Source organism: Erpetoichthys calabaricus, chromosome 2, assembly GCF_900747795.2.
Source record: "Erpetoichthys calabaricus chromosome 2, fErpCal1.3, whole genome shotgun sequence".
Classification (NCBI taxonomy): domain Eukaryota; kingdom Metazoa; phylum Chordata; class Cladistia; order Polypteriformes; family Polypteridae; genus Erpetoichthys; species Erpetoichthys calabaricus.
The window spans coordinates 117,023,827-117,047,887 of NC_041395.2; the positions used below are offsets into that span (position 1 = coordinate 117,023,827).

Below are 24,061 nucleotides of genomic sequence, written 5' to 3' on the forward strand. Positions count from 1 at the left end.
CGCAGGTGAACATGCTCCTTTTCTTAAATTCCACCACAATTAAAAGCTTATCACATTTTATCTTATTCAGGCTTTACTGCATCTGTTCAAAATTTGCCCTACTAAAATTTAATTAAACTGATTTAGTTTTTAAATATGCACTATGGCAAAACACTGACAAATGTATTATGTTATAATCACCAAATCCTAATGGTTCAATCACATCTTTCCCTTGATTATTACAGAACGCTAAGTCTAGAGAGACTTTCACCCTTTGTTGGTGCTTTAATGTACTATATTAAACAATCATTGATCTCATCCAAAAAACGCCTCTTCTTTTGCTCTGCTATTTGAAAGGCTGCTCCAGTAAATAGTTGGGTAATTAAAGTCCTCCAAGGCAATAATATCCCCCTCTAAACTTCCCTTTTTAAGATTATTAAAAAGATTTAAATTAACACTATTGTCTGCAAAGCCTAGATCCCTAATGCTTTTTAGTCAAATATAAACATACTCACTAAGCTATGGCTCACCATTTAATTGAAGACATCTTGCATTCAAATCCTGTTTTACATAAATTGATACTCCCCCACCTTGTCAGTTTTGCCTGTCTTTCCTAAATAATGTGCTGTACTCATTCCTATTTTTATTATTTAGCCAGGCTTCTGTTATTCTTACAATTTCATGATTCTGTGCAGGTACAGGTATTTTCAGCTGACATATTTTATTCCTAATACTCCTAGCATTAAATCAAGCAATTGTTAATATATTACTACTTTCTTAATCTTTTCTTTTTAATATTCTGCTATAATCGTTCAGTTTGTCTTGTATGTCTGTGTTTATACTACTGCATGTCCCTTTGTGTGAAGCTCTAAACCTCTCTCCTAAACTCTCTACCACCTATTTGCTAGTTTAAACTCACATGCCTTTCCAGTATGTTGGCTCCCCTTCGTTCAGATGTGTCCTGTCACAGTAGAACTGGTCCCTTCTGTTAAAGTGGGAGTCCCAGTGTTCCATAAACCTACAGTTAGGTCCATAAATATTTGGACAGAGACAACTTTTTTCTAATTTTGGTTCTGTACATTACCACAATTAATTTTAAATGAAACAACTCAGATGCAGTTGAAGTGCAGACTTTCAGCTTTAATTCAGTGGGGTGAACAAAATGATTGCATACAAGTGTGAGGCAAATAAAGCATTTTTTAACACAATCCCTTCATTTCAGGGGCTCAAAAGTAATTGGACAAATTAAATAACTGTAAATAAAATGTTCATTTCTAATACTTGGTTGAAAACCCTTTGCTGGCAATGACAGCCTGAAGTCTTGAACTCATGGACATCACCAGATGCTGGGTTTCCTCCTTTTTAATGCTCTGCCAGGCCTTTACTGCAGCGGCTTTTAGTTGCTGTTTGTTTGTGGGCCTTTCTGTCTGAAGTTTAGTCTTCAACAAGTGAAATGCATGCTCAATTGGGTTAAGATCAGGTGACTGACTTGGCCATTCAAGAATTTTCCACTTCTTTGCTTTAATAAACTCCTGGGTTGCTTTGGCTGTATGTTTTGGGTCATTGTCCATCTGTATCATGAAATGCCACCCAATCAATCTGCATTTAGCTGGATTTGAGCAGACAGTATGTCCCTGAACACCTCAGAATTCATTCGGCTGCTTCTGTCCTGTGTCACATCATCAATAAACATTAGTGTCCCAGTGCCACTGGCAGCCATGCATGCCCAAGCCATCACACTGCCTCCACCGTGTTTTTCAGATGATGTGGTATGCTTTGGATAATGAGCTGTTCCACGCCTTCTCCATACTTTTTTCTTGTCATCATTCTGGTAGAGGTTGATCTTGGTTTTATCTATCCAAAGAATGTTTTTCCACAACATTGCTGGCTTTTTTAGATGTTCTTTAGCAAAGTCCAATCTAGCCTTTCTCTTCTTGAGGCTTATGAGTGGCTTGCACCTTGCAGTGCACCCTCTGTATTTACTTTCATGCAGTCTTCTCTTTATTGTAGACTTGGATATCAATATGCCTACCCCCGGAGAGTGTTGTTCACTTGGTTGGCTGTTATGAAGGGGTTTCTCTTCACCATGGAAATGATTCTGCGATCATCCACCACTGTTGTTTTCTGTGGACGTCCAGGTCTTTTTGCTTTGCTGAGTTCACCAGTGCTTGCTTTCTTTCTCAGGATGTACCAAGCTGTAGATTTTGCCACTCGTAATATTGTAGTAATTTCTCGGATGGGTTTTTTCTGTTTTCGCAGCTTAAGGATGGCTTCTTTCACCTGCATGGAGAGCTCCTTTGACCGCATGTTGTCTGTTCACAGCAAAATCTTCCACATGCAAGCACCACACCTCAAATCAACTCCAGGCCTTTTATCTGCTTAATTGATAATGACATAACAACGGACTTGCCCACACCTGCCCATGAAATAGCCTTTGAGTCAATTGTCCAATTACTTTTGAGCCCCTGAAATTAAGGGATTGTGTTAAAAAATGCTTTAGTTGCCTCACATTTTTATGCAATCGTTTTGTTCACCCCACTGAATTAAAGCTGAAAGTCTGCACTTCAACTGCATCTGAGTTGTTTCATTTAAAATTCATTGTGGTAATGTACAGAACCAAAATTAGAAAAAAGTTGTCTCTGTCCAAATATTTATGGACCTAACTGTATGTCACTGTGTCCTACACCAAGATTTGAGCCTCATGTTAAGCCTTCTAATATGCTCAATCTGGATTGGCACCTGGCACAAGCAAAATATCTTGTCATTTCTGTGCCTCATCTTAGTGCGTAACTTTTTAAATATGAATTGCAGTACTGACAGCCTACCCTTATGAATGTCATTTGTTTCAGCATAGACAGTGGCAAGTGGATCCTCCACTGCTCTGGCTAAAAGCTTATTCATCCTGACCCATTTTCGCTCCTCATTCCTACCAATCACCTCAGTTATTAGAGTCACTGTCCAGTTCTGCAAGGTCATGAAGATGGTTGGAGACTTCTAATACTGGAATTGACATCTCTGAACAATGTTCACCTGTTGCCTTGCGGTTATATCTTAAAGTGGCTCACCTGTTTCTACCACTATGATCTGGATTCTCCTCTTGTGCCAATTTGGGGGTGTACACAGTCTCCCTGAATGACACCTGGGCAAGATCTACCAATTCTTTAATACAATGCGGGTCAGCTACCTCCTCGTAAATTTCAGTGACCCTGAGCTTGAGGTGCTGGAACAACTGGCATCTCCCACAGGCATATAACTTCTGGGAGCAGACTTCATAGAAGCCAGCATCCAAGAAGTACAACATCATACAGGACTTGCATTGTATTGATCTCATGATTAAAATATGTTTGGATGAAAATTGAGCCCTTTAAAAATTCAATATAAATTTATTTTGTGTTTAACCAACGGCAGGATCCGTTGTCACTTTCTGACCCTCTCTAAGCAACTATATTTACTGTTTAAGAGGCTCTTACTGCTACACTTTCTTCCCTCTGCAACCATTACACTTTAAGCTGTATACTGAATGTGTTTTTATCCCTTAGTGCACTTTCCCTTAACTTTGACTGCTTCTCCTAATAAACTGTCTCCTCCCTGACATTGTGTTAGTGAACCAAGAGAGTCGGGGTCATCAGGCTGAATTGATAAATACAGCTGTGTGTCATCAGCATAGCTGTGGTAGCTTACATTATGCCTTGAGATAATCTGACCTAATGGAAGCATGTAGATCGAAAAGAGCAGCAGATCCAGGATAGATCTTTGTGGAGCACCATGTAGAGTATCATGTGTCTTTGAAGTATAATTACCACAACTAACAAAGAATTTTCTGTCTGCCAAGTAAGACTCAAACCAATCATCATTTAGCTCCATAATGACTGTAGTTTCTAAGATTTTACTTAAGAAAGGCAGGTTAGAAATAGATCTAAAATTTTCAAAGCAGAGGAGTCAAGATTATTTTTCCTGAGCAGGGGTTTAACAACAGCAGTCTTAAGACAGTCTCAGTAGACCCCCGTATCTAAAGATGAATTTACTATGTCAAGAACACTATCAATTAGCACACCGGATACTTCTTTGAAAAAACCTGTTGGTATTGGGTCAAGAATGCAGGTGGAGGGTCTCAGTTGACAAATTATTTTATATAAATCAGATAAATCTATCCTAGTGAAAGAATTTAATTTGTTTAAAATGGAGTACCAGGGTTTAAGAGGATCAGTATTGGGGAGATGTACTATATTATTTCTAACATTGTTGATTTTGTGATTAAAAAATCAAGCTCTCTGGCATGTTTTCTTTAGATCAGACACTTTTTGGTTATACCATGGTATAACAGTCCTGGAGGATTTTTTAACTGTCTTTTAAGGAGCTACTATGTCAGCAGCAGCTCTCATTTTAGTATTAAAATTTTCCACCTTACTATTTACATTATTCTCACTATTGTAGTAAGCACTACAAACGGACTGGTTGCGTAAAATATTTGTAAACTTTAAGTTGCAGATGAATCAAAGAAGCGTTTTTTAACAATATGCTTCTCACTAATTTTTTCTATCATTATTTCTATATTAAATAGTAAAAGAAAATGGTCTGATAAGCCAATATCAACTATCTGCCTCACATCAACTTTTAGTCCTTTAGTAATTACTAAATCCAACGTGTGCCCTCCTTTGTGTGCTGGCTGAATAATGTGCTGGGACAAATCAAGAGTCCAGGAGGTTCATGAATTCTTTTGCTTTCAGGTGACACTGATTATCGATATGAAAATTAAAGTCGCCCACTGTTAGGAACATGTCATAGTTCGTAATTCTAATTGACATTAAGTCTGAGTATTCCTCAAAGAATCCTCAAAGAAAGATGCATTTTTATTTAGGAGGTTGATACATGGACAATACTAGAGACTGAGAAACTCCTTGAATAACAATGGCAAGATACTCAAAGGACTTGAATGTACCAAAGGGAGGATTTTGGAATTCCGCCACTTGTACCGCCCTTACGGAGTTGTTATAGCTGATTACACAGGAGATGGACTGATACCACTGTGTTTCCCCATGAATATATTTAGATTAGTCTTTCCCTTAATCCATTATCACAGTACCACATGACAGTGCACAATAATGGAGATACTGCTGCTGGTGTCAATAAATCCTGTCACCCTTTGCCCATTAACCTTCACCACTCTGGTCCACGGAAAAGATAAGTGGTTAGCAACTGCACAGTACCTTTCACCCTTAGCCCAGCTGCAGTATATCGGCTCGCTGAGTTGAGGTTAATTGGGGATGACGCAAAGACCTTTCTGACTTTTTGGACAGGACTGCCATTCTATGTCTTTTGATCGTTTTGATCAGTGTGTCCTTGTTTTTGTATGCTTGTATGTGGACCGGCTGGGCAAGAAAATTGGGCAGGCTGTTCATTAAAAGATTGCAGGCCACCTACTCTATGATCTAGAATGATTTAGAATCATTTATATCTGGCCTTAACCAGCGCCCTGCCTTGCCCCATAGATCGTATGCTTGTGGTCGAATCGAGGCACCACTCATGACACAGCCTCGCCAGCTGGTCTGCAGAAACTCACTCCATACCTTTACAGGATTTCGGATTTTAAAGTGTCCTAATTTGTGGCATCCTCAGCCCCCAGGTTGTAGTAGGTCTCTCTGTGCCTGGCCCTTCAGGAAAGGCGCTAAAATGTTGGCCCAATCCGTATGCTCCCAGTGGTGTCTAGTTACTGTGAATTCAAAAATAAGGAGATACAACTCGATGTCATCGTTCTTCTGCAAAGACATCAGAACTTGGGAAGGAGTCCTTGACTGGTCCTGTTTGGCAGCGGCATGTGCTTTTAACCTTGCCACTGACTCAGCAAACTGCGTCCGGGTGTCCCCCAGCTGCACCTTGAGTCTTTGTATTTCCAAGGCCTAGATAGATACTTTATTAATCCCAAGGGGAAATTCACATACTCCAGCAGTAGCATATTGTTGAGAACTGTAGGTATGTCCTGCTCTTCTGACATTTCAAGCAAAAATACTGCTGATATATATATATGTTTATGTATATGCAAGTGTTAAGATGAACCCATTGTTTCCTTTATTATTTTATGCTGTATTTGAATAGTCTACAAGATAATGAAATCAAATTGAATTAAATTGAAACCACATATTGTTTACATTCATGTTTTTCCAGGTGTGACAACAGTAATGAAATTTAAGAGTCTGGGTGTACTTTTTTTTTTACCAAGTTGTAAAAATTGTTTCTTTTTATTCAATAAATGTGTCCATTTTTCCTTTTCCATTTCCCAGTTATTGAAAATGACTATGTAAGATGATCAAAAGCTGAGTCATGTCTGAGGTAAAACAATCAAGACCCATAGCTGTTATTTTGCAGCATATAGAGTGAAATTGTCACTGCTGCAAAACTTGGCAGGCCATCAAAGCTCATCTGTGCCTTTCAGTCTTTGGCCAGAAAGCAAGAGAAACTTGAGGGTATTTTACACATAAGCTTTTTACCTAGAAGTTGTATATGTATAAAAAAAACATTAAGTGTCAGTGCTGGCAAAAAGATGTTAGAAGTTGTTGACCGCAACCTCATCATTAAGGATTTAAAACATGTTAACAACATTGTAAAAACTTGCAGTAAAATTGTTTTTAGCAGACCTCTGTCACTGAGCTGTATTACTGACAGGTTAGAAAGAAGGCCATCTCAGTCCACCTACACAATAGCCATCCTCTTTTCTCTAATTTTTAGCTGTTTCAATCACGCTGCAGATTTAGGTTTCCAAGGGTAAAGAGCAACAAGTTTGAGATTTCTTTTATTCCTAGAGCTATAAGCATTTTGAATTCTAGTTACTTACAAGAATACTACTAAATGTTAAATTCTGTATTATTTTGTGTACTGTTAATGGTAATTATTAATCTTTGTACTAATCTTAAGTATGTATAATTATGATAACACTAATCATCACTGTCTTTGCTTATTTTCTTTTATCTGTGTAATAATATCTTATGTTTTTGTACTATCATGCTGTAAACAAATTTCCCTATGTAATAGTAAAGTTTACCTACTTCCCTACCTAACCTTCTTACATTCTTAATGACATCAGTGTACAGTGCCAAGTTAAAAACCATACAATAGAAACCTCTACAAAATCCACATTTATTTTTTGCATTTTGTAACCTTGTTTTCAGTCTGTTACCATTTTTATCACAACAATCAGCCTGAAAACATTGTCTTAATCATAATTTTAAGTTTACTAGCATTTATTTTGGAATATAATTATCTTTACTTAATTTTGCAAAAATGTTCATGGTACATTTCACAGGCAGATCTATAGTATGACTATCCTCAAGTGGGGCATGTAACAAGTGTCTTCAGCTGAGATAATTTCTTCTAACACACAGTAATTTTGGATGCATGTTTGATAAACTGCTGGAGCTTTTCTAATTTGATTTGTCAGACCACTAAACCAGGCAGCGATGCTGTAAATGTGCACAGATTGGAGCACAGTGCAATAAAAGGACAACACGAGATCCCTCTTCACTTTAAATAGTCTGAGTTTGCAGAGAAAAAACTGGGCTGATTGCATTTAGAATCAATATTTTTTGTACTAATATTTCAATTTAGATTAGTATCAAGTTATCTTAATATTTATATTAAGTCATTATTTCTGCCTCCTCCAATTCAACAGTAAGGAGTGAAAATACAGATTTCTGCCTATTATGGTCAACATTCAGGAAAAGGTAGCTGTTACTGCATCGAATTACTAAACAGTACACTTAGATGAAGTAATGGCTGTGTTCGTGTGCTCTTGTGATTAAATGTGTGCATGTGATTTTTCTGGTTGAATTATTTGGAAAAATGTGAAATAGCTGTTGATTTGTTTCTTGCTCTGCAGCAAAAGACAAGTAAAGATAACTGGCATTTTTTCTGGAAATAAAGAGCAAAGAGCAACAGAGAAAACTAACACTGCAATAGTTCGCGCTAGAGAGTTACGAACCGCTCACTAAAATCACTTTTTTTTAATGAGTTTTAAGCACAGGGAAAAAAAAATGAACATTTGAAAAATCCGTAATTTAATAAACCACCAAGAAAAGTAACATTACAACAATGCACGCTATGAACCGATTGCTGTAAACAGAAGTGAAAACAAAAACAAGCCCAGTGCATTCTTTAACTGCCTTCCTACCTTATGTGTCCAGCCCTCTCTCTCTCTCGTGTGTGTGTCTCTCTCGTGCGCCTGTGTGTGTCTCTCTCTCTCGTGCGTGCCTGTGTGTGTGTGTGTGTCTCTCTCTCTCGCACGCCTGTGTGTGCGTGTGTCTCTCTCTCTCTCACGTGCCTGTGTGTGTGTGTGTGTCTCTCTCACATGCCTGTGTGTGTGTGTGTCTCTCTCGCGCGCCTGTGTATGTGTATCTCTCTCGCGCGCCTGTGTGTACATGTATCTCTCTCTCGTGCGCCTGTGTGTGTGTCTCTCTCGCGCGCCTGTGTGTGTGTGTGTATCTCTCACGCGCCTGTGTGTGCGTGTGTCTCTCTTGCGCACCTGTGTGTGTGTGTCTCTCGCACGCCTGTGTGTGTGTGTGTCCCACTCTCTCTCGCTCTCTCTGTCTTGCTCGCTCGCTCGCTGCACAGGAAATGCACAGGGAGAGACTGAACACGTACAAACCGAAAGGGAAACTGGCTTGTTCGTATACCGAGTGCGTGGTCGTGAACAGATGCAAAAGCTTGGCAAACTTTTTGGTCGTAAACCGATTTGTACGTGTTCAGAGACGTTCATGAACTGAGGTTCCACTATACATGGAAACTTGTCTGCCTTTCCTTTTCTTTTATTTAGTATGACATATTTCTATAAATATATTTACATTTTTAAAAAATAGCCTATTTGTATAATAACGATAGAATAATTTTTCAATTTTGAAAATTGAAATTCAGGGTGAAATAATTGTAGGGTAATAAATTCCTTAGCCATCATCTGCAATTTCATGAACAAACAAACAGTTAAATGAACTGCACGCATTATAAAACAATATCTTTATTTAACATATGCATGGAAACGATAAAGAGCTAAGGCCCACAACCAAATTTATTTTGCAGTGTCTACTGAACAGAATATTCCAAAACTGCTATTTATTGTATAGCTACATAAGTTAAAATGCAGTATGATATTTATTTAAACTATATGGTGAAGCAAACCTATAGTATACTAAGGTACCAGGTTTTGCTGCAAAATCATTGTTACATTATGTTGTAGACAAACCTACTGAAATGTTGTGCTAATATGTGGTAATTATTTTTGCTGATTTTGATGATGATAACAGACAGGTCTGGCAAATATTTATGTTTTTTTACTTTTCTTTTGAAGTTTGCTAGTTTTGAACTTAATTGCATAATATCCTGAATGGACTTAAAGTGCCATATCATGCCACTAACTTTTCAGGAAGGTTCACTGCTTATTTCTGAAATTTACAGTGAAAGTAATATTTTACAAATAGTGGCCAAGCTTCTTTTTCAGAAGGGATTTTACAGCCTGTTTTTTTCAAATAATTTTTATAAGATTATTGTAATAAGGATGAGTGCAGACTTGACTTTTTCTTTACTCTTTTCTTAAGGGCCTATCAGAAGTGCAAATTAGTCTGTAGTTCATAGCCTTGTTGCTTGAAAGGAAAGCAGAGCTATTGAAATACAGTTTATGATCCAGGGGTCAATGGACTGATCTTAGAGAGCTCGTGGGAACGAGCACAATCCACTTCCCGCCTGCTTAACTCCCACCACATTACAAGCAGCCATGTGTCGAGACTTTTAAACTAAAGTAGTGCTGATGTATTTATTTATTTTTATTTTTTTGAACATCTAGTGTAGTGTACACTTCCAATATTTTCCCTCCTTTGTCTTTTTAAGACATTCCCCTATTAATATTGTTAAAGTACACTAGTTGTTTGATATATACAATGATAAATGTTCATGTTGAAAGGTCATGTGTACTAGTAAAAAGATGTGACATTTGCTTATTATTTACATGACTGTTTATTAGTATGGTAAAATGATAAACATTTATCTATCATGTCAAGTATACCTTTTTTCTGAGACATTTAAAAACATCTAAAACCTTTAAGGACATCTTAAAAAGCACCCAGTAGCTTTGAAATATACAGAATTCCACATCTTCCTGGAAGTGATTCTGTTTTTAAAAGATTTCAGAATGGCTCATAGTCTTATCTGGAAATCATGTTCCATGATAAGCAATCCTTATTCTGTACACATTTAAGTTGAATGGTGTTGCAGGTAATTTTTCTAGCAAAAGATGTCATACTTATTATTATGAGATTTTCTCAGTTTATCTAGGAACATGAAAAAATTATCACTTAATTAAAACTCAGGCACATTGCAAAACCATTCATGTACCTCAGAAAACATTTTAAACAATTGCTAAAACTAAACAAATTGTCTGTGAAAAGATCTTTTTGACCATAATACAGTGCCACTTGCATATTTTGGTCTTATATGGCTTGTAGAGTAATTCAGGAGCTGTAAGGCTGAAATAGTCTAGAATTAAAAAATCTTTGTGAGTCAGATCATGAGCATTTCTTTAGGTGGTATAATGCAAAAGTGATGTATGTTTATATCTTTGAAAATAACATGAATATGCACTGAACGAAATATTCAGTTTTAACTTTAAAATCTTTGACCTTAAGTCTGTTGCTTTTTTCTGTAACACTTAAAAACAAAAAGCAGACTATTAGTGGTTTTCTTTCAGAAAGGTACATGCTGTAACTGCTGTACTTGAATACAGCAGCTGGGATATATCACCACAAAATTTCATTACATTTCCAGCTGTTACTTAAAAAATGAAGTCCTTCGGCTGGTTGTAAAGCTGGAGGTGCTGATTACGTGCTAGTTGCAGTATGCTCATTGTGTCATACTTATCTTTTTACTCCACTATTTGAAATAAACAAAAAATATGCTGAAATATTTTTAACTGTATACATTCAAATATTTGTAAAAACCAACTATAATATAAAAACAACCAATTTACATTGTATGCATTGACAGTTTACAATATTTGGCTTTGCCTGTTAATTAAGTTGAGGTGAGAACTGAATTGGCATCTCTGTTGTTTAGAATATGTCACACACATGCCAGGGACCACCTTCCAGGATTTGAAACAGTAAGTAGTACCTGCTTGGGACATGAAGGAGAGCTGTCACTAACCAGGACAACAGTTAGCCTCACCCAGAAGGCCTGGAGAAGGCTCCGCCCTTTCTGCCTGGGATGTGATAAATACGGGCAGTCCCCTGAAAGAGGTGTTTAGTTTGGACCAGGACCTCAACAGAGACAGAGCTTGCACTGAAGTACCAAACTATAGAATAAGAAAACCACCCAAATCGAGTGCCAAGGGCAGAAATCTTTTTATGTTTTTTTCTTCCTCATTAAACAGGGTGGCCCAGTTGCTGCCACAGCCATTGTTTCTGCATCTTTATTCTGTTTATTCTTTCTTTATTCTGTCATAAATACAACATCTTAACCATAATATTTAAGCTTTTCATGTCAAACAAGTACTGCAGGCTAAATAAGTACCTTTGCTCTTGATTCTAGTGACATTACAATGTTTGTTCATCTATCAATTTTTTTAACCTGCAAAAAAACAGTTACACATGTTGGTGCTTATCTTGTCAGCATTAGATGCAGGTCAAGAAGCTGCCTCAGATTAGATAAACACTCTCAGTCATTTAAACTAGATTTCATTTAGCCTCATAATAAATTAACACAAGACTCTGGGATGAAGGAGGAAAATCAAATTACCCAGAGAAAAATACACAATGAATTGGGGAGAAAATGCAGTACAATGAGCTGACCAAGATTCAAACTCATTTTCCAGGAGTTGTTAGTCAGCATCACTAGCTGCCTTGCTGCCATACCACCCATTAAAATAATCATATTTTGTAATTTTCAAATGGCTCACTTTTTGAATTCACTGTTACTCTGTGTCTGAAAATGAAGTTTCTCTAATTTTATAATTTAAAATATGCCATCAAATAAATCAGGTGTAAGAAATGATTACATAATCATTCTTCTTCAGAAGATGTTGTTTTGTACACTGCTAGGGGCTTTTTTTGCTGTAATTTGCCAGTGGCTTTATTATTATCATTATTATTAATGTATAAAATGTTAGATGTCTTTACTCTGCTGAGTTACGTAGGTGATGTGGATACATTACATCTGCCATATCACACTGCTTGCTTTTTATTTACCATTTTCATTATTTCAAAATTTTGGTTAAATTCTTTCTCTTTTCATTTTAGTTGTCACATTATATTCTACTCTGGGAGGACCAGCCATAGCACATGGCTTAAATGAAACTGAGGTAACCCATATCATAACCAGTAGAGACCTTCTTCAAAGCAGACTGAAAGTAAGAAGCCATTTTTGTAAACTATATTTGCATGATTTTTGTTTGTTATAGTGGTTTACATATAGCTGATAGGCCGTAGTTAATAAGGGTGTTTAATATATAAAATAATTCCTTGGAGCTTGACTTCAGGTAATTTCTGTAGCCTAATATTTTGTTGTCTGGTCAATTCTCAACTGATCTCTCAGTATAAAAAACTATTGAAGTGAAGAACTATTTGGTCTATCTTAGCAAAATGATTTGTTTTAAGTTTACTCACTGAAAATGTCTTTTTACTTCCTTAGGTTTGTATCATCAAAATAAAAACCATTGAAATGGTTATCATTCATCATGTAAATTGAATTTACTTTTTATTCCAGTTCAGATATTGCTAGAACTTTGAATACTGTGCTGCAGAATTGATAATGCTATCTCGTGATTGACTTAGCTGGATAAGAATGGATAGAGGTTCCAAAATTTAATTAAACATTAAAATAATATATATAAACCGGATCATGGTTATTAGATAAATTCCATCAGTTTAGTGGAGTAATTTTTTTTTTCTTATCTTGTTTAGAATAAATACAGTATATATAAAATTCTATACAACCAAATAGTAGATATTGTGTAACAATGCCAACAAATTTAAATGTATAAAAAAATGAAAACATAGTCATTTCAAACCTATTTAAACCAGTTCATTATAGTGGGGGGCAGAGCCTATCCCAGGATTTTTGGGGTCAAAGCAGGAATAAACCCTGAATAAGGCACCAGCCTATCACAAGAGTGAAAGTAATAATGTCTGTTTTTTATGTCAAATTAGAGAAGTCTTTTTTTTAATCATTAGAGAATATTATGCCTGCTTCTTAAACTGAGGTCTACAATTAAAATGGCTTCCTGGAAATTTTTTAAAGCATTTGTTAATCACAAGTATTACCATGATTTTTCTGGTGACTGAAAAAAAAAATTCTCAGTTCACAGCAAAGTTATTTGCTTACTCATTGTTTTGTTATAATTTTGTTTTATCGGTGCTTGTTTTATTTTATTAAATGTTTTTGTTAGAATAAGATGTAAAATCTGTTTGTGTAGCACTGGCCTAAGTCCCAAAAAAGGGTTACGTAAAGGCAGGACTGCACTCAGTCTTGGCCAGCTGTGTAATCTAATCTCAAAGCACATTCCTTGTCCTCTTGGTACTTAAGGGACAGAACCATAGCAAAATTTTGTTTAATACTGTTTCCATCCTGTGAAAGAATTCCCACACAAATTACATATGAGTCCGGCTATGCTTTCCAAAGAACATCAAGATCAAATTTTGTCTTGCAATGAGTGATCATAGCTTTAAATAAGAAGTAAGTTGTTTAGACCAGAAAGAATTAAAAGAAAGAATAAAAGAAATGTCATCTTTTCTGAGAAATTGTTATTCTTTGTGCAATCATAACTGCAAGCTATACTTGTTAAGTTAGTCATAATAAGTTATTTTAATAATGCTTTAATACATTAAATAGACTTGAGATAACACTAGCTAGACAATTCACATTTATCCAGATCATGGAGAACATGAAAGTTGGGATATTTCAAAGCAGTGAACAATGCAGTCCCTTTATTCTTAACTCTTGTTGTGTATCCATATTTATTTATTTATATAGGTGTAGGAAATCATAACAGAAAATGCTAAAGAATATATTGCCATAGCTGTTCCATGCTGACTCAAAATTTGTAGATAATTAGCTTTGCTTGTAACATTTAGAAAACTGAAGAGAATCAGCAGAAAACAACATTTGGGGATCCATAATTATACCTCACCCACGCCATTACATTACAACACATGCATAGGACAAACATTTCACATAAGCTGGATGTTTATGTAAAAAGTCAGGCCAAATCTAGACCGAGAAATTTGAACAGCACAGCCATTGGATCTGCTTTATTCACCATTTCCGTGACCTGAAAGTATAAACTCAGCATTACATCTCTTAAGTCCATAACACAAACATATGGACTAACTGAGTGGACAACAAATTACACACTGTTATCTACAACATGAACCCACCTAATGCAAGTCATTACAAATGTAAAGCAGTGACATAGTCCTCTTTCGAAATATTCATGAAACACTACAGCCTGGATCTAAAAAAGACATGTATTTTGGAGACAAACTTGTCTGCATCAAGAAAAGATACACCTCCTACCTAAGAAAGAAATACTATGTTATATTATGCATTTGGTGGATGGTTCAGCCTGTGTTAATAATAATAAGAAAGGCAAGGTTATATTCTGAAGTTGTTCTTCCTGCTTGAATGAATATTTTATCACATTAAGTACAGTTTAATCTGTCTTAATTCAAATGTTTCCCAGATCAAGTTAGTATATAAAACAGAGTTCAAGAGAAAAGTCTGAGGTCATGCCCTTGTATAACCCAAGTTCAGTTAGCTTTCTGAGGGACAGAAGGTATAGCTAATGTAAGTTTCATCCAGGTTAGTGGAAATTTCATATGAGTATCCCTGACTTTCTCTATAGTGTGTTTCTTGTTTATGATGTAATGAGTGTGCCCATCTATGATAACATCTATGATAACCTTTGAGGAGAAATAGTGCTCTATCAGATCAAAACCTGCCTACAGAGGCTTGTGCAGATAGCACAAAATGGATGCTTGTAAAGCTGACTATAAAGAGACCTTAAGTGAGTCTAATAATGCACCCAGAATTGTTATACATATTAAAAAGCTTAAAGTTCTCTATTAAGTAATGCATTTCAAGTATATACAGTATCTGATTTAGATTCATACAAATATTCACTGACCATTATGCTGCTTTATTTAAGAAGCAAAAATCATGTAAAAAAGCAACAGTGCAGCGTGTTTTGGAAACATTTTAAAAATTGTGCAATTGTATGCAAGCCGGGTGGTCTGTTGACTAGTCGTTAGTAACCTGCTGTCTGTGAGTCACAATGAATATGTTTAAAAGTCTCTGCTGAAGATGGAGTCAATGTTGGTAAAGCCTTGGGAACACAGTGCACTCAGATTGCAAGTGCATTTGAATGAGGTGTTAAAAATCAGTGGAGAGCCTGGTTGAAGGAAAAAAGATTAAGACTATACTTTGGCCGTTGGTGTCACAACATAAAGGGAGTCAGTGCTTCTTTCTTCTTCTTCTTCTTCTTCTTTCAGCTGCTCCCGTTAGGGGTCACCACAGTGGATCATCTTCTTCCATATCTTTCTGTCCTCTGCATCTTGCTCTGTTACACCCATCACCTGCATGTCTTCTCTCACCACATCCCTAAACCTTCTCTTAGGCTTTCTTCGTTTTCTCTTGCCTGGCAGCTTTACCCTTAGCATTCTTCTCCCAATATACTCAGCATCTCTCCTCTGCACATGTCAAAACCAGTGCAATCTCGCCTCTCTGACTTTGTCTCCCAACCGTCCAACCTGAGCTGACCCTCTAATGTACTCATTTCTAATCCTGTCCATCCTTGTCACACCCAATGCAAATCTTAGCATCTTTAACTCTGCTACCTCCGGCTCTGTCTCCTGCTTTCTATTCAGTGCCACGTCTCCAAACCATATAACATAGCTGGTCTCACTACCGTCCTGTGGACCTTCCCTTTCACTCTTGCTGATACCATTTATGTTGCATTTTTTTGTTTATTTTCATAACTGTTAAGAGAAGAAGAAGCACTTTAAAATTGTTAATTGTTTACAAATTTATTTAACATGAAAATCTTGCAGTTTTCTTTTTCGTTTCAGTTTTTGCTACAGTTAAATACTAATTTATATTATAATAACAAAGTAAACACTTAAAGTATGCTCACTGGATACATTCACCACGTGAAATTTGTAACAAAAGGGTGTGCTTTAAATTTGTTCATAATTTAAATTAATTATATAATAACAAAGTTTTAAAAAAATCTATCTTCATGCTGTTACATTTTTCATAGCATTACCCAATTATCCGTCCATCCATCCATCCTCTTCCACTTACCCGAGATCGGGTCGCAGGGGCAGCAGCTTGAGCAGAGATGCCCAGACTTCCCTCTCCCCGGCCACTTGTTCTAGCTCTTGGGAGAATCCCGAGGCGTTCCCAGGCAGGCCGGGAGACATAGTCCCTCCAGTGTGTCCTGGGTCTTCCCCGGGGCCTCCTCCCGGTTAGACGTGCCTGAAACACCTCACCAGGGAGGCGTCCAGGAGGCATCCTGATCAGATGCCCAAGCCACCTCATCTGACTCCTCTCGATGCGGAGGAGCAGCGGCTCTACTCTGAGCCCCTCCCGGATGACTGAGCTTCGCACCCTATCTTTAAGGGAAAACCCAGACACCCTGCGGAGGAAACTCATTTCAGCCGCTTGTATTCGCGATCTTGTTGCTTTCGGTCACTACCCATAGCTCATGACCATAGGTGAGGGTAGGAACATATAGTAGATCGACTGGTAAATTGAGAGTTTTGCCTTACAGCTCAGCTCCTTTTTCACCACGACAGACCGATGCAGAGCCCGCATCACTGCGGACGCCACACCGATCCACCTCTTGATCTCACTCTCCATTCTTTCTTCATGAACAAGACCCCGAGATACTTGAACTCCTCCACTTGGGGCAGGATCTCGCCCCCAACCCTGAGAGGGCACTCCACCCTTTTCCGGCTGAGGACCATGGTCTCGGAGTTGGAAGTGCTGATTCCCATCCCAGCTGCTTCACACTCAGCTGTGAACTGATCCAGAGAGAGCTGAAGATCACAGCCTGATGAAGCAAACAGGACAACATCATCTGCAAAAAGCAGTGACCCAATCCTGAGTCCACCAAACCGGACCCCCTCAACTCCCTGGCTGCGCCTAGAAATTCTGTCCATAAAAGTTATGAACAGAATCGGTGACAAAGGGCAGCCCTGGCAGAGTCCAACTCTCACTGAAAACAGGTTCGACTTACTACCAGCAATGCGGACCAAGCTCTGACACCGGTTGTACTGGGACCGAACAGCCCTTATCAGGGGGTCCGGTACCCCATACTCCCGGAGCATCCCCCACAGGATTCCCTGAGGGACATGGTCGAATGCCTTTTCCAAGTCCACAAAACACATGTAGACTGGTTGGGCAAACTCCCATGCACCCTCCAGGACCCTGCTAAGGGTGTAGAGCTGGTCCACTGTTCCACGACCAGGACGAAAACCACACTGTTCCTCCTGAATCCGAGGTTCGACTATCTGACGGACCCTCCTCTCCAGGACCCCCGAATAGACTTTTCCAGGGAGGCTGAGGAGTGTGATCCCTCTGTAGTTGGAACACACCCTCCGGCCCCCCTTCTTAAAGAGGGGGACCACCACCCCGGTCTGCCAATCCAGAGGCACTGTCCCTGATGTCCAAGCGATGTTGCAGAGGCATGTCAACCAAGACAGTCCTACAACATCCAGAACCTTGAGGAACTCCGGGCGTATCTCATCCACCCCCAGGGGCCCTGCCACCAAGGAGTTTTTTGACCACCTCAGTGACCTCAGTCTCAGAGATAGGGGAGCCCACCTCCGAGTCCCCAGGCTCTGCTTCCTCACTGGAATGCATGTTAATGGGATTGAGGAGGTCTTCAAAGTACTCCCCCCACCGACCCACAACATCTCGAGTCGAGGTCAGCAGCGCACCATCCCCACCATATACAGTGTTGACACTGCACTGCTTCCCCCTCCAGACACACCGGATGGTGGACCAGAATCTCCTTGAAGCTGTCCGAAAGTCGTTCTCCATGGCCTCCCCAAACTCCTCCCACGCCTGAGCTTTTGCCTCAACAACCACCGAAGCTGCATTCAGCTTGGCCTGCCGGTACCTATTAGCTGCCTCCAGAGTCCCACAGGACAAAGGGTCCTGTAGTACTCCTTCTTCAGCTTGACGGCATCCCTCACCGCCGGTGTCCACCAACGGGTTCGGGGATTGCCGCCATGACAGGCACAGATGACCTTACGGCCACAGCGCCGGTCAGCCGCCTCAACAATAGAGGCACGGAACATGGCCCATTCGGACTCAATGTCCCCCACCTCCCTCGGGACGTGGTTGAAGTTCTGCTGGAGGTGGGAGTTGAAGCTACTTCTGACAGGGGACTCTGCCAGACGTTCCCAGCAGACCCTTACAATACGTTTGGGCCTACCAGGCCTGACCGGCATCCTCCCTCACCATCGAAGCCATCAGTTGACAGCCCTGCCCCTCTCTTCACCCGAGTGTCCAAGACATGTGGCTGCAAGTCCGACGACACAACCACAAAGTCGATCATTGAACTGAGGCCTAGGGTGTCCTGGTGCCAAGTGCACATATTAACACCCTTATGCTTGAACATGGTGTTCATTGTGGACAATCCATGATGAGCACAGAAGTCCAATAACAAAACACCGCTCGGGTTCAGATCGGGGGGTGCCATTCCGCCCAATCACACCGTTCCAGGTCTCACTGTTATTGCCCACGTGAGCATTGAAGTCTCCCAGCAGTACGAGGGAGTCCCCAGAAGGTATGCTCTCTAGCACCTCCTCCAGGGACTCCAAAAAGTTTGGGTACTCCAAACTGCTGTTCGGAGCATATATGCAAACAACAGTTAGGACCCGTCCCCCACCCGAAGGCGGAGGGAGGCTACCCTCTCGTCCACCGGGGTAAACCCCAATGAACAGGCTCCAAGTCAGGGGGCAATAAGTATGCCCACATCTGCTCGGTGCCTCTCACCGGGGGCAACTTCAGAGTGGTAGAGAGTCCAGCCCCTCTCAAGGAGATTGGTTCCAGAGTCCAAGCTGTGCGTCGAGGTGAGCCCGACTATATCTAGCTGGAACCTCTCAACTTCATGCACTAGCTCAGGCTCCTTCCCCTTCAGAGAGGTGACATTCCACGTCCCAAGAGCCAGCTTCTGTAGCTGAGGATCGGACCTCCAAGGTCCCCACCTTCGGCCACCACCCAACTCACACTGCACCCGACATCCTTAGCCCCTCCCATAGGTGGTGAGCCCATGGGAAGGGGGACCCACGTTGCCTCTTCGGGCTGTACCCGGCCGAGCCCCATGGGTGCAGGCCCAGCCACCAGGCACTCGCCATCGAGCCCCACCTCCAGGCCTGGCTCCAGAGGGGGGCCCCGGTAACCTGCGCCTGGGCGAGGGAAAACGCCATCCAAATTTTTTGTTCTTCATTGGAGAACTGCCACCTTATCGTGGTGGAGGGGTTTGCGTGTCCCAATGATCCTAAGAGCTCTGTTGTCCGGGGCTTTATGCCCCTGGTAGGGCCACCCAAGGCAAACTGGTCCTAGGTGAGGGATGAGACAAAGAGCGGTTCAACAAAACCTCCGAATACCCAATTAAAAAATTACGTTTTTTGATTAACATGCATATCTGTTTTTCGAATTCATTTATATTCTTAGTCTTGCCTGTTTCTTTTTAATTTATTTAAACAAAGTGCCAGAGAGTATATATACAATTTAAAAGATAATAGCACATGTTTTTTTTTGTTGTAGACTTCTGACATTTTATTGAACAAATGTTTTCATCTTTGTTGATCATCTCTTTTCATAGTAGATCTCTAATTATGTTTATTAAAGATTAAGACAAAGTATTAGATATAGGAAACTTTTCTGACATTAGTTCACAACATGCAATTTTATATTACAATGTAGATGTTTAAAGCATCTTAAAATATTTTCTATTAGTAGCCACATAACATAAGACCTGTTTAGAATGACAAAATGGTACATTCTTACTATGTAACAGGACATAGCATTTCATGTGAGGTCTGTTCAGTTGTGTAAACAATCTTTTCAAGATTTATCTTTTTCAATTTATTACAGTATTATATGGCTTGTTGTTTATTCTTGCCTTTCTGACATTTTTAGCAGATTTTAGTCATACTGTATGACTTAAGTTATTTTTGTCTTCTTATTAAAATTCTTCTTTGGTTAAAATTTTCTGTAATATTTTTGCAACTTTTACTTCCCAGTTTTGATCATTTAATTTTTTTTTTTTGGATTTCACTGCTTAACATAATATGCCCCTTATCTGGCAATGATATTCAATTTATGAGAAGTGTAACATGTTTTGTATTTCACAGGCAATCTTGCTTCAAGTTCCACGACTGCAGCATATCATTATTGTAGACGAAAAACCAATGTCTTGGACAGATTACCCAAAAGGCATAATGATTCACAGCATGACATCAGTACAGACGCTTGGATCTAAACCAGAAAACAGTGAGTGAAATCAGCAACAAAGATTTGATTGACAATTACCTTCTGTGTTTTTCTTTAATTATTATATTCACAAGGCAGTCACACTCCTCATGGAATTCTTGAAAAAATGCAAATAATAATACTGAGCTGCTCACTTTATTTTATTATATTACATGATATTATGCAGTCATGTGAAAAAAATAAGCTCACCCCATGGAAATTGTTGACTTTTTCAGCATATTTGAAAAGGCAAATATTAGATCTTAATGTAAACAGTTCCTACAGATAAAGGTGATATCTCTCTATATATAGAATCCAACGTTTGTCTGTCTGTATGGCTGTCTGCTTTTCACGATAGAACTACTTAAGAGATTTAGATCAGATTTTTTTCTATAATTTGCTTGAACATTCCGGTTGATTTTGTGACTTCTGTCATTACGCCAAGTATCATAGTTCGCTTGCAGGAGCGATTTATTCGCACTAATCTGAAACAGAAGCTGCAGGCTGAGAAGAGTGGGAAGCGTAACGTCATGACTCGGGAACCAGGAGGGGCCGACATCACTCATGCGCCAGCCTCTGTTCGAATCGGTCTACCTCTGGCCATGTTTTGGATCATACCTTGCCTCCACTTAGCTAGCTATACCTGCTTGTTTATTGATTTTTAAAGTTTTTGTAGTTTCACTACTGCATGGGCGGAGCCTTGGGGGACAGCTATTACTTGAATAAAAACAAAAGGAAAATTTACCTTTTCAAGTATTTATTCAACAAAAACATTAATAGATGTAATGGTCTACTAGGGAAAAGGTAAGTACAACCTTGACCTCAGAAGCTGGTAGTGCCCTCTTTAGCAGGAGTGACATCTTTGCATTTTGCATAACTGCCCTCTAGCCTCTGACATCAAAGTGGTAAAATTTTTGACCACCCGCCAACATATCAATGGAATTCCAATCAGGGCTTTTATTAGACCAGTCAAGACCTAAGGCAGCAAAGAAACCTCAAACTATAACTTTTCCATCACCATGCTTTACAGTTGGTATGAAGTACCTCTTCTGAAATGCTGTTTTTTTATTGTTCTAAACATGTCTACTGTTACTATGGCCAAACAACTCTATCTTTTATTAATCTGTGTAGAGCACAATGTTCCAGAAAGCCTGAGAGCTCTTTTTATCTTGGCATGATGACACTATAAACATCAATGCCACACATTAGATATCTGTGGTTTAAATAAGACAGGTTTCACCTGCATATTCCTTAGAAGGTTCAATAATAAAATGTAAATTGTGTTATAGATCCTCATCTCTTATATATATTTCTCTTCTGGTTCGTCCTGCTTCCACTTCAAAACCGGTCCCGCCCACACGCAGCTGACACAGCATTTCTCAATTGCTATTCGTCGTCTTCCAAACCCTTCCCCACGCTGCCTGTGGCTCCTCTACAAAACTGGTCCCGCCCACACTCAGCCGACACAGGATTTCTCGATTCCTATTCCTGCTCTTCCAAACCCTTCTCCACACTGCCTGAGGCCTCCCATACACCCCCACACTGCTTTTCTCATTTTCCTATTCCTCCTGCAACAAAACTTTTCAAACGCGAACCTCACTTGCTAAACACAAGAAAAGGCATTCTTCCCAACAACTATGAGTGCCAGAAATGCAATAAGAAGTTCACTACACAGGATTGTCTGACTAAACACAACAAAACTCATTCACAACTCTTGCAATGCAACATCTGCAAAGCAACGTTTCCAAGCCAACGCAGTCTCAGCAGACATACATACAATCCTCTTCCTGTTACCACAGGTACTTCTTCACCTAATTCCTGTCATCCCGTCCAAGAATACAACATTGTGACTCCAGACCAGCAGTGCAAACACTGTCATGCACTATACTGGCCTGCTGAGCATAATACATCTAACAAGTACTCGAGGTGCTGCCACAACGGTAAAGTAGCTTTACCACCTTTGCGGGAGCCACCTGTGTCTTTACAACAGCTTCTTACACAGCAAACATCAGAAGGTAAAAGTTATCATGAACACATTCAAGAATACAACTGTTCTGTAGCGTTTGCTTCCATGGGTGCACAGATAACTCAACCTTCTGGCCACGGACCATACTGTTTTAAAATACATGGACAAATTTATCACCAAATCTCTCCACTGTACGCTAACACTTCTACCTCTCCAGGATATGGACAGTTGTATGTTTTTGACACAGCGCAAGCTACTGAAATACGCTTACAAAATAAAACTCTGCATGCAGCGAAAATATACTTCTTCTCCAGCTAGATTCCATGCTCAGAACCATCAACCCCTTCGCTAAATCTTACAAACATGCATGAAATCGCTCAGTCCAATCCAACAGCATCTGTACGAATGGTATTCAAGGAAAACCCTAGGCAGGATTTACAACGATACAGTGCCCCGACATGTCACACCGATGTTGCAGCAATTTTCGTTGGAGAAGATGGCCTGCCGAAAGGGACATTTGCATCTATCCAATAGGCAACTCCTGTAAACAGATTTCCACGCTCAATATGAATTGCAATCCTATGGTTTACCCACTTTTATTCCCTTACGGAGACATTGGCTGGCACAAAGATTTACAACATGTTCCCAATAAAAGAACCGCCAAAGCGAATAAGGCTTACTCAATGCTAATTTTACGCGTACAGATTAGCAATGAGGAATACATTTAGTGTTTTGCACTCCAGCAGCAAACTATTCCAACAGTACGTCGTAGATGCGTCTGTTAAAACAGAGGGCGCGCGTCTCAACTATCTCAGATTACATCAACAAGATCTGCGCGTGGAACAATACAAAGGACTATCAGACGTACTGCAAGCAAACGCTAATTATCTGTCGTCTCCACCAAAACACCTATTCACAACTGTGTCTTTCAATAAGTATTTATTTCATCTTGATTTCTGAATTCCTTTCTCGCCGCTTTCCGTTCCTATTCTTACACCGCCGTATGCTACGGCAGGCATTGGCTAGTTTTGATTAAAACAATAAGAGTTTAACAGAAATGATGGCAGGCGTCAGGTATATTTGTTGTATAATAACATTAATTAATTTTTGTAAAATTATAAACCAGTTCTGTTCAGTTATTTGAAAAGAAAATTGGATGTTTTCTAATTTTTATAAGATATAGTTTTTCCATTGAGTTATGGAGGGTGTATTAGTATTCTTTCTTTTGAATGAGATTATTCAACCCACATTCCCAGAACATATGCTATAGTGAGGCATTGTTCATAATTATGGTCTAATACCTGATATATTTTAGATAATGTTAATATAAAGAATTGTGTCTGATGTTTTATTCAGATATCAATTTCTTTGATAACCTTCAGCCTGAATATATAAATATGAAACCTCGTTTATGACTGATAACTTCTTCAGAGACATTAAAATGAATAAAATCTGATACTTGCTTCCCAAAAAAATTTGAACTAGTTTATAAGTTTAAATTCTTTCCTTTTCCTACCATTCATTGAATTTAATTAAACTTTATCTTTGCTAATCCTTATGTACATTTAAGATCATCATAGCCACACAATGCAAATTTAGCTA

General features: G+C 39.2%; 1 protein-coding gene across 4 annotated transcripts in view; it reads left to right on the forward strand.

The window, feature by feature from the left end:
* The window catches only part of acsl3a (acyl-CoA synthetase long chain family member 3a), a 99,634-nt gene that overhangs the window by 37,100 nt on the left and 38,473 nt on the right, over positions 1-24,061 (forward strand). For all 4 annotated transcript variants that reach the window (XM_051923780.1, XM_028794408.2, XM_028794409.2 and 1 more), the window contains 2 exons: positions 12,249-12,358; positions 20,376-20,514. In XM_051923780.1, the coding sequence (XP_051779740.1) occupies positions 12,249-12,358; positions 20,376-20,514 (249 nt within the window). The remainder of the gene's footprint in view (positions 1-12,248; positions 12,359-20,375; positions 20,515-24,061) is intronic.